This window comes from Dermochelys coriacea, chromosome 1 (genome assembly GCF_009764565.3).
Source record: "Dermochelys coriacea isolate rDerCor1 chromosome 1, rDerCor1.pri.v4, whole genome shotgun sequence".
Lineage (NCBI taxonomy): Eukaryota > Metazoa > Chordata > Testudines > Dermochelyidae > Dermochelys > Dermochelys coriacea.
Genome location: NC_050068.2, coordinates 125,764,867 through 125,776,577, shown reverse-complemented (window position 1 = coordinate 125,776,577; position 11,711 = coordinate 125,764,867). Strand labels below are relative to the sequence as shown.

The window sequence follows — 11,711 nt, the reverse complement described above, 5'->3', positions numbered from 1 at the left end:
GAGGTTACAGGGACAAACCATTCCGATGTGTAGAAAGAATAGTAAATATGGCAGGCGACCAGCTTGGCTTAACAGTGAAATCCTTGCTGATCTTAAACACAAAAAGTGGAAGATTGGACAAATGACCAGGGAAGAGTATAAATATATTGCTCGGGCATGCAGGAGTGAAATTAGGAAGGCCAAATCACACCTGTAGGTGCAGTTAGCAAGAGATGTTAAGAGTAACAAAAAGGTATGTTAGCAACAAGAAGAAAGTCAAGGAAAGTGAATGAGGGAGGCAACCTAGTGACAGAGGATGTGGAAAAAGCTAATGTACTCAATGCTTTTTTTGCCTCTGTCTTCACGAACAAGGTCAGCTCCCAGACTGCTGCACTGGGCAGCACAGCATGGGGAGGAGGTGACCAGTCTTCTGTGAAGAAAAAAGTGGTTCAGGACTATTTAGAAAATCTTGATGAGCACAAGTCCATGGGGTGGATGTGCTGCATCCAAGAGTGCTAAAGGAGTTGGCGGATGTGATTGCAGATCCATTGGCCATTATCTTTGAAAACTCATGGCGATCGGGGGAGGTCCTGGATGACTGGAAAAAGGCTGATGAAGTGCCCATCTTTAAAAAAGGGAAGAAGGAGGATCCTGGGAACTACAGGCCAGTCAGCCTCACCTCAGTTCCTGGAAAAACCATGGATCAGGTCCTCAAGGAATCAATTCTGAAGCACATAGAGGAGAGGCAAGTGATCAGGAACAGTCAGCATGGATTCACCACGGGCAAGTCATGCCTGACTAATCTAATTGCCTTCTATGATGAGATAACTGGCTCTTTGAATGAGGGGAAAGCAGTGAACGTGTTGTTCCTTGACTTTAGCAAAGCTTTTGACACTGTCTCCCACAGTATTCTTGCCAGTAAGTTAAAGAAGTATGGGCTGGATGAATGGACAATAAGGTGGTTAGAAAGCTGGCTAGATTTTCAGGCTCAACGGGTAGTGATCAATGGCTCCATGTCTAGTTGGCAGCCAGTATCAAGTGGAGTGCCCCAAGGGTCGGTCCTCGGGCCGGTTTTATTCAATATCTTCATTAATGATCTGGAGGATGGTGTGGATTGCACCCTCAGCAAGATTGCAGATGACATTAAACTGGGAGTAGAGGTAGAAATGCTGGAGGGTAGGGATAGGATACAGAGGGACCTAGACAAATTAGAGGATTGGGCCAAAAGAAATCTGATGAGGTTCAACAAGGACAAGTGCAGCGTCCTGCACTTAGGATGGAAGAATCCCATGCACTGCTACAGACTAGGGACCGAATGGCTCGGCAGCAGTTCTGCAGAAAAGGACCTAGGGGTTACAGTGGACAAGAAACTGGATATGAGTCAACAGTGTGCCCTTGTTGCCAAGAAGGCCAATGGCATTTTGGGATGTATATGTAGGCGCATTGCCAGCAGATCGAGGGACATGATCGTTCCCCTCTATTCGACATTGGTGAGGCCTCATCTTGAGTACTGTGTCCAGTTTTGGGCCCCACACTACTAGAAGGATGTTGAAAAATTGGAATACGTCCAGCGGAGGGCAACAAAAATGATTAGGGGACTGGAACACATGATTTATGAGGAGAGGCTGAGGGAACTGGGATTGTTTAGTCTGTGGAAGAGAAGAATGAGGGGGGATTTGATAGCTGCTTTCAACTATCTGAAAGGAGGTTCCAAAGAGGATGGATCTAGACTGTTCTCAGTGGTAGCAGATGACAGAACGAGGAGTAAATGGTCTCAAGTTGCAATGGGGGAGGTTTAGGTTGGATAGTAGGAAAAACTTTTTCACTAGGAGGATGGTGAAACACTGAATGCGTTACCTAGGGAGGTGGTGGAATCTCCTTCCTTAGAAGTTTTTAAGGTCAGGCTTGACAAAACCCTGGCCTGGATGATTTAGTTGGGGATTGGTCCTGCTTTGAGCAGGGGGTTGGACTAGATGACTTCCTGAGGTCCCTTCCAACCCTGATATTCTATGATTACTAAGGGTTGGATTTTTAAAAGTAAATTTAGGCACCTAAAGGCTCAAATAGGACCTTACGTGAGATTTTGAAAATCCCACTAGGTGTCTATCTGCATCTTTAGATGCCTAAATACCTTTAAAAATCTGGCGCTCACCTAGAATAATAGAAGGTGCTGCTGCCTCATTATAGCCAGTGCTTTCATTGCTCCAGCTGCAAAAGCATCAGGAGAGCTACCAACAGAGTGATCATGGATACAGACTATTTTTTTTAAGCTTAAGAAGTTGTTTGCTTATTTTCAGGAGTTCTGTTTTCTCTGTTAAACTGAGTTTTCCCTTTATAAAGCTCAGCTGTGAAACATCTTTCTTCAATTAGGTTAATTGACAGCAGCTGTAATGCATTTCTTAATTATGACTTAACTCCAAAACCTTCAAACAAACAAAACAAACAAACAAACTTCCTTGCTGATATATTTTTAAAGATGTCAAGTCCCCCTAAGAACAGGAGAGCTGGGAGCTAGGAATTCCAGAGTTCTAAGTCCTGCGCTGACACATACGATGTAGTGTCAGAATCCATGAATGAGTGGTTATAGGAAATCCATGTTTCTCATTCCTGATGGCTGAGGTAAGGCGGAAGGTGATGGAGGAGACCATCCCTTTCTCCTCATTTAAGCACTTATCTCTAAGACCTTGAGCAAGTCACTTAACATTTCTGCCTTGGTTTCCCCATCTCTGAAATGGCAGTAATAATTTTTAAGTTCTTCACAGGGGTGTTGTGAGGCTTAGTTACTGCTGATAAAGCCAAAAAGTTGATCTATGCCTCTAAACATTTCTCATAAATCTTTAATACATTTTGAGCGGAATATATCAGCTATTGTATCTATCATATTGTGTACATGTATAGCCCCATCACTGTAGTATCTGAGCACCTCACAGTCTTTAAGGTATTTATCCTCACTACACCTTTGTGAGGTAAGGAAGTGCTATTATTCCCATTGCACAGATGGAAAACCAAGTCACAGAGGGTGACTAGGGACAAATTTTTTTAAAGATATTAAGACGTTGCTTGTTCATTGTTGCGAAGCCTATGGGCCAGATCCTGAAAGGTATTTAGGTGCCTATCTGCCTCTTTAGGTGCCCAAGCCCACCACTTGCATGCCACTGACATTTTCAAAGCTGCTTCTTAGCTGCCACCTACCCCCACAGGTGTCTAAATCTGCTAGGCACCTAAAATTTCCACCAGTCAGCATTTGCAAAAGCCACCTAAGGCCTGACACCATGTCACAGCTAATAAGCTGCTCAGATCCCTCACTCAAGCCAAAGCCCTGAAGGCCATGAAGGGAGGGAGAATTGTCTATATTGTCAGTGAGGTCCAATCCCTGTAGCTGTGCTCTGAGCACACTGAAATTTTGGTACCTGTCAGTCCCTGCTGCAGGAGGGCTAGATGCAGGCCACTGGAGTGGGGCAGCACAGCACCCACACAACAGACAACCAGGGTCAAAGAGAAAATAGGGCAAAGCATGAGAGAGGTATTGAGTGTGCAAGAAAGAGCGACAGTTTGATTGCTAAAGTGTGGGCTAGCTACAGTGGCTATCCTGGCTTTGGTACCTAACTGCATGAGAGGGTTCATGCCAACACATCCTGAGTGTAGGGAGGCGCCTGTCAGCCTGTTGCACTAGGTCAGCTGCTTAGGCATCTATGCCCTTCTCCTCTGCATTTTGATCCTGTCTAGCTTACACAAGCTCCCTACTCAGCTTGCCAGCTTCTGAGGCTCCTTTTTGTAAGAACCAAGGGCTAGATCCACAAAGGTTCTTAGGCACTTAAATCCCACATTTAGGTATCACTGATATTCTCAAAACCACTGCTCAGCAGCCGCCTAACTGTGTAGGCACTTAGTCCCCCTAGGTGCCTCTGTTTCCACCAGTTGTTGTGAGCAAAGCTGCCTACATCCTGGTGCTACTCCACAGCTAACGAGCTGTTCTGAACCCTTGCTCACTCCGTAGCCCAAAGGGATTCTCGGACTAGGAGTTTCCCTGCCTTTCCCCGCAGTGAGGCCCGATCTGGGAGGCTTTCTCAGAGCACACTTACCAGATTGGGTTTCACACAAATGACAGTCATGGGCGAACAGGTTGGGAATATTTGGTGCTCGGGTGGGTGTGCAGAGCTATTACTAAGGGTTGGATTTTTAAAGGTAAATGTAGGTACCTAAAGGCTCAAATAGGACCTTACGTGAGATTTTGATCCCCTCAAATACTCCACAGCCCAGAGGCTAGGATATTCATTTGAGAGGTGGGAGACCTGGCTTTAAGTCCCTGCTCTGAACCAGACAGAGAAGGGATTTGAATGTAGGTGTCCCACATCGCAGTTGAGTGCCCTAACCACTGGGCTATTGGCTACGATGAGATAGGTTCACTTCTCTGTCTCTCTTGTCTCATGAGAAAGGGCTGACCTGGCCTAGACACAGAACTGCAGGAGAGGAGTCACAGCTGAGAGTCTCAAGCAGAGATGGGTGTCTCCCTCCAACCCATCAGTCAGGTGCCTATAGGCTCAGATCAACAGAGTTTGTTGCCTAAGGACCTTTGTGAATCTGAGCCCTAAGCCCTGAGTTATGCTCACAGGCTTCCTGTACAATGCATGGAGGAGAGTTAGGTGCTTAAAAAAAGGATTCGTAGAACCCATCAATTGAGAGGGGAGCCACCTAAGCTATCCAGGAATGAAACGGGGCAGAACTTAAGGCCTAAGTTAACAAAGGGACTTGGGCACAAATCTCTCATTGATCTGGGCCTCTAGGTGCCTAATTGATGGGCGGAAGGGAGGCTCTTATCTCTGCCTGGCAGTAAGAGCACTCCCTCAAACTATAGGAGAACCAGGTTCAAATCCCCACTCTACCTGATTTAGAACAGGGCTTTGAACACAGGTCTCCCATCTCTCAGATGAATGCACATTGCTAAAGAAAATGACTGATTAATGAATCATTGTAGGATTAAATGGGGATGAGGGAAGAGAAAGATAGTCTGGAATGTAGTAGCCCCAAGTTTAAAGAATCAGATTTCTATTATTAACAAATGTGGTAAGGAAGCTTATTGGCTTAAGTTTGAAAGTTTCTCTGAATATGAAAGTGTGTTTTCAAGAGAGGGAGGCTGGATTGGTTTAGATTTCAGAATGAATCATTCTCCAAACATACACCATCAGCTGGAGTTAAAGTCTGGCTCTGTATCTTAACTGCCTGGTGACTTAAATGAGCAATTTCCAAGAAAATTGATAACCAAGCAGGTATGTTATGAAACATTCCACTAGAGGGCAGTGGTACACTGATAAATTCTACAAAAAGAAAAGGAGTACTTGTGGCATCTTAGAGACTAACACATTATTCGACAGGTTTCAGAGTAGCAGCAATGTTAGTCTGTATCCTTAAAAAGAAAAGGAGTACTTGTGGCACCTTAGAGACTAACAAATTTGTTAGTCTCTAAGGTGCCACAAGTATTCCTTTAAATTTATTTGAGCGTAAGCTTTCATGAGCTACAGCTTACTTCTGCATACATCTGATGAAGTGAGCTGTAGCTCACAAAAGCTTATGCTCAAATTTGTTAGTCTCTAAGATGCCACAAGTACTCCTTTTCTTTTTGCGGATAACACGGCTGCTGCTCTGAAACCTGATAAATTCTAATGCATCCAAGGAGGCTGGGGGTCCATCACTATTGCTTTGCTTTGAATTTGAATCCATAGATATGTGCCTAGCCTCAAAGTGCTTCAATCAAAGAGATTTCCCCCTCCCTCGGCCCCCTCCCAATGAGTGTTTCATCAATCTCCAACTTGTATGCCATTTAAATCCCTGTTTCATTTTCAGACGAATTCTGACTGACCATGCTTTAACTGTCTTCCAAATTTGAAATTTAACTGATGAATCTTTTAACAATAAGTACTAAAGGACTAGTGAGTCAACCCACCACAGCCCTGAACGAGATACAGAAACAGACAAGTGGCTACATATAAAAAGAAAATAGGTATGTCCCTTAGATGAGGACACTTGGGCAGATATCCTGACAACTGGGGGTCCCACCTTTTCATCTTCTGAGAGAGAAATTCGATGGGATAAAAGCAATGGATACTTCTTCTACACACCAGTTTTTCTAACAACATGAATCCAACACTCTTCCCATTCCCTCAATCTCTCAGAGACATGTTGTAGTCAAATAGGTCCCTGCACACACATTTTCTGGGACTCCCCACAGATTAGAAATTTCTGGTCTCGCACACACAATGGCCTGAAACTGTTTGCAAGACCCAGACAGATAAAAATGCAACTAACTATATTCTGGCTAATATCCCCATGCAGCACCTGTGAAACAATACAAAATGTCACTTAGTCACAAGTTTGAGAGTAGTGGTTACGAAAGGGGTCAGGGTAGTGTGGCTCACAAAAGAGAATCCTGCATTTAAGATGGGGCAATACAAAGTATAAGAAATAGGAGAAATCACAGCCCAAATCTGACCATTCTGGGCCAGGTTCAAGAAAAGATGGGCCTTAGGGGAGAACTTAGTATGGAAACCAATGGGGCCTTTGGCCCAAACCAAAATGCTGACGTGAGATCATAAAATGAATCTGCCTGTGTAGGAAAATATGTGAACACACCAAGCTTTTAATCATCTAACCCTATTGAGAGGCAGAGTGGTCTAGCAATGGATAGGGCACTAAACTGGAAGTCAGGAGACCTGTGTTTTTTATTCCCAGCTCTGTCGCTAAACTTCTGTGACCCTGAGCAAGTCACTTCCCTTATCTCACTTACTTCAGTTTCCCCCTCTCATCCTTTGTATTGTCTATCTCTAGACTAAAAGCTCTCCAGGGTAGGGGTTGTATGTTACTATGTTTTTTTACGATGGATCTCTGAGCTTGACTTGGGCCTCTAGCTGCTACAGTAATATAAAAATAATGATAGTTGTGTATATTGATGCCCTACTAAGCTTTGTGTTTAGTAGACTGGCTTATGTGTGTTGTTGTCTGCTACTTGGTTTCAAATTGATCTAATGCACCAAATATCTTTGCTCCCTACTACCAATAATGTAACAATGGATTGTTAATATCTCTCTCTCTTGCTCTTATCTTTTACCTGTCTAACCTTATGTATATTTGGTTTACTTAACTGCATAGAGTTATGCACCTTCCTAGTTATCCCAATGAAACACAAGGAGATGGTTCTCCAAAAAATGAAACATTCTGCACATGTATATCAGCTCCCACTTTAGTCACATAAGAGAGAATGCAAGATATCATTTTTGGGAGGAATCCCATAGCTACTCAAGCAATCTTTTTCCCCACAAATTAGAGAGAAAAAATAATTTGCTCATCTGGCTGCATAACTTATACGTGTATGTCCATTACAGACATGCAGATCAGATATATTCAAAATGTGGGTAGGTCTGAAATTCAGGCAGGTGAAACTTGGTTAAATGAACCATAGTTAAACCAAAAACTGTAATATTCCATGTAATTTAATCGGAAACAAAAAATCTGTTCCTTGCTCAGATCTATTCCTTTCTTACAATGCAGGAGAAATCTTTGGAGTCCAATTGATTTTTCCTTATTGTTCTGCTTATTTTAAAATACATCATGTTCATGTTCTACTTATTGTCCTTTCATGTATGTATATTGGGCTGTCTGAATGTGAAGCCATTGTATCTTTCTGTCTTCTAGTGAGGACTCATCAATTAGGCCCTTCATCTAGGCTGGTAGAGTCTTTTGTCTATATGTTAAAGAGTCCTTTCCTCTATCCTGACACAATAGGACTTATTAGTGACACTTTCTTTCTGCTTGTTAAATTGATTATCACCAGATGGGTTTGAGAGTTATTTAGATTCAAGAAACAGTTTTTCCTTGGACATATTACATTAACATGGTACCCCAAAATTAACACACTTCCCTCAAGTTCAGTCAGGGTTGCTTTAACTCCAATTATATGTTCCTCTTTGTCTGTCTGTGCTGGTTGGAACCCCTGCTGGCTTCTCCAATGCTGAGTTCTACTCAGCTTTCAATATTGTTTTTCCCTGTCAGTTAGGCATCATGTCTAATCTCTCTCTTGTGCTGGACACGACCACCTCCTCCTCCTCCTGGAATGATTTCAGTTACAGGGGATCAGGGCCTAAATGTGTTGCCATCAGATGGCTGCTACCAACTGGGAGCATGAACATTTTTTATGTGGACCTTGGGCTTCCATCGCCCTGATTGTTTATAGAAAATAAAATAATACTAATGATAAATAATAACGTACGCAGTGTAGTTGTAGCCACGTCGTTGCCAGGATATGAGAGAGAGACAAGGTGGGTGAGGTAATCTTGGAGTACGTTTCCCAGACCTATGGAAGAGCTCTGTGTAGTTTGAAAGCTTGTCTGTCTCTCCACCAGAAGTTGGTCTAATAAATGATATTATCCTACCCACCTTGTCTCAATTAATAATGTCACTCACAGAGCTTTGCTCAGATCAATTGTATCATCTCCCATTGGACCATGGGATACAGGGGGAGGCAAATCTCCAGTCAAACTGCATTCGGTTGCACTCTTAACGCCTTGTCATTTTTCCTGATTAGCCAGCCTCCTACTGGGATGCTGCTCCTTTGTTTTAGATAGTTCTGTTCCGACCATCGGTTAGTGACTGGAGAGCCACTGGTCTGGGCAACAGCTCGATACCACGTGCTGCTGTAGCGCTGCAATCTAGTGTTTATCACACCGCATTGAAAACAAGTTTCTGTTTCTATTGTATTATTTGCCTACAGTTGATATCCAGTAAGCTGCCCTGCTTTCAAGACTAGGCTACAGCCTGAGATGGAAATAAGCTGGGGCCAGATTCTGTCTAGTCCTTCCATGAGTGCAAAGTGCAGAGAGAGACGATAAAGAATTTTCCCTTAGGCAGACCACATAAGGGCCAGGTACAATTCCAGTCCCTGCACTAAGACTGCAAGCACTGCACCCTTAAGGGCGCACACAGCTCCACAGGGGTAGGAGGAAGAGCGGGAGACCTCCCTCCACATAAGCCAACAGAGCTAGCTATCACTATATTATTATGTATACCCATAGGTGCTGCAGTTCCAGCACCTACTGGATTCAAGTGGTTTCCATTATCTACAGGGTTACAGTTTGGTTCAATGACTCTCAGCACTCCCACTATGAAAATTGTTCCAGCATCCCTTGCTACACCCTACAAAGGAGAATAGCAGAAAGTGTGCAGTACATGTGGTCCTGCAAACTCTGGGAAGCATTTGAGTCCCTGAGGGAACGCATCACAGTCTTGTCCCAGAGCAGTCTCCTTCATCTCCTTCCTTACCATGAGCTGGGAGCCCCCATGCTGCTGAGAATGTTCTTTGAGAACTAAGAGTTTTCCACCAAATGCATCCGATGAAGTGAGCTGTAGCTCACGAAAGCTTATGCTCTAATAAATTTGTTAGTCTCTAAGGTGCCACAAGTACTCCTTTTCGTTTTGCGAATACAGACTAACACGGCTGCTACTCTGAAACCTGTCTTATACCCAAGTAGTCATTTTAAATAGGTGGCTCCATCCACATATGACTCTCTCACTCACTCCCAACACCCTTGTGACTATATTGGGAATAAGACTCGCCCTCTAGCTATCGGGGCCCACTGGACAATTCTTAGGGACAGTCTTTTGAGCTGATAGACTTCTGCAAAGCAGAGAGGGGGAATGCAGTCCAGCTCGTAGAGGAGCATTGGTCTTGCACAGCAATTTACAGAGCAGTAGTTGGCACCCACAATACATTAGATGCAGTCCACACACATAGAAAGATCTGGCCCTTGTCTCGTAGAACTAAGTTAGTCATCTCTAGCAGGGATAAATGAGGGTACCAGTTGCTGTAAAAAGAAATGCTTTTAAGCATGGTTCTACAGCTCACCACCTTAGAAGAACAAAAAGAACCGGTTCAGCGGCTTTTGGAAAAGACTATTTTGGAATTCAGTTAGTTCCCAGTAGATAAATAGTTGCATGGTCATCTTGGCTTGCCGCTTGTTTCCTATGACAGGGACAGTATAAAAGCCTTTGCAGGGAAAATACTGCCCTTAGGCGAGCTCTGTCTAGTTCATGTCCATCTTCATTACTTAAATTGGTTTCTCTCCTGGCAGGTGGGGCACTGTGGAAGGCTCATTATGTGACTCCAATATTCCAGCCAGAGGGTGCTGGAGCTGTTATAGAAGTGGAATGTGCCATTGCTTTGGGGAAGACGTAACCCATCATGACCCTCCTTTGCTCTTTGATCTCTCCAGTGACCCAGCTGAGACCAAACCTCTGTCTCCTGCCACTGAGCCCCTGTTTGACACAGTAATAAGCAGACTAGAAAGAGCTGTTCAGGAGCATCGCAGGACCCTGACTCCGGTCCCTCAGCAGCTCTCTGGGTACAACAACATATGGAAGCCCTGGCTGCAGCCGTGCTGTGGAACATTCCCATTTTGCTGGTGTGACAAAGAAGGTGACAGTGAGCAGGAAATTCTTTAACCAAAGAAAGAACACGGAGGCAGTCAAACAGCTAGTAACCTGAAAAAAAAGAGAATAAAACTTAAATGACTTTGAGCTAAATACTGACATCCATAGTCAGGGCAAAATTACACTGGACTATTTGAAACAGACATTCCTTTCACTTCTGACCTACCTACACGCACCCACCCCTATCACTGAGCTCTGCCTGATTAAGGCCTGAACATAACCTCTGGACCAAATTCTGTCTCAGTTGCAATTTGGCCCTAAACAGCTCAGGCTTTTGCCCCAGATAAATGAACTAGGATTTCTTTTTCTACCAGTGTTTAGTATCCCTGGGCTTGAGCATCTATATTGTATGTTACCTTTTCTAACCTCTGCTTGAACCTGGAGCTCTGGCAGCCCCAAGGCAGCACGCAGACCCGAGTCCAGCGGGGCACTTTGTCTGGCTAGTTTGACTCAGGTCTGTGCGCTGCCTTGGGGCTGGCAGAGCCCCAGGTTCAAGCAGAGGTTAGAAAAGTCTTAATGGAGGGGTATCATCACTGTGGTGAACATGTTACCAAACTGAATGCACATTTGTTTTTAAATACAGGTCCACTGCCAACCAGTTTGGGGTAAACTACATGCCTGATTGCCTTAGATACCTTTGCCGTCACTTCGGTCAACTTTCCAACTTCAAAGTAGTGGGCATTAAAGATATTCCAGCAGTAACTGCTGGCTTTAAGAGAAGGGGGTTGCCTAATTGTGCCAGGGCCATTATTGGGCCTCATTTGCCCTCCTGGTGGAGCACCTGAGTACATACACTGCAAAGGGTACTACTTCATTGCTCTGCAGGCACCAGTGGACCACAGAGCCAGATTTAGAAATGACATTGACATAAATGGTGTTGCTGTCTGCACTGTCATCCTGGGGGAGCCCGCATACCCCTTTTGCTTTAGCTTATAAATCTGTATTCTGATTTCAGAGGCCTTGACAAGAGATGGTTTAATTACACTCTGCGCAGGTGTAGAATGGTTGTTGAGTGTGCTTTAAGGCAGATTGAAGGCCCATTAGAAATTGTTTGGATGCCATTGTCATCAACGTTGTCCACCTTGCTTGGCTTGCTGTGCCCTTCACAACCTTTGTGAAGCCAGAGATGAGCCATTTCCCCCTGATTTGGATTGGTACCCTCAACCAGAAAGTGCAGCTACCACTGAGGGAGCTGGTTGTGCCCAGGCAGCAGAAGTCAGAGATGTTTTGGTCTCACACGGCCTAATGGATTAGGG

General features: G+C 44.3%; 1 protein-coding gene across 1 annotated transcript in view; it reads left to right on the top strand.

Annotated features, from left to right (window-relative positions):
- The window catches only part of LOC119862187 (arylsulfatase D-like), a 76,364-nt gene extending 66,043 nt beyond the window's left edge, over positions 1-10,321 (top strand). The window contains exon 11 of the mRNA XM_043498510.1: positions 10,098-10,321. Coding sequence (XP_043354445.1) covers positions 10,098-10,201 — 104 coding nt within the window. The 3' untranslated portion in view covers positions 10,202-10,321. The remainder of the gene's footprint in view (positions 1-10,097) is intronic.
- The last annotated feature ends 1,390 nt before the right edge of the window (positions 10,322-11,711 follow it).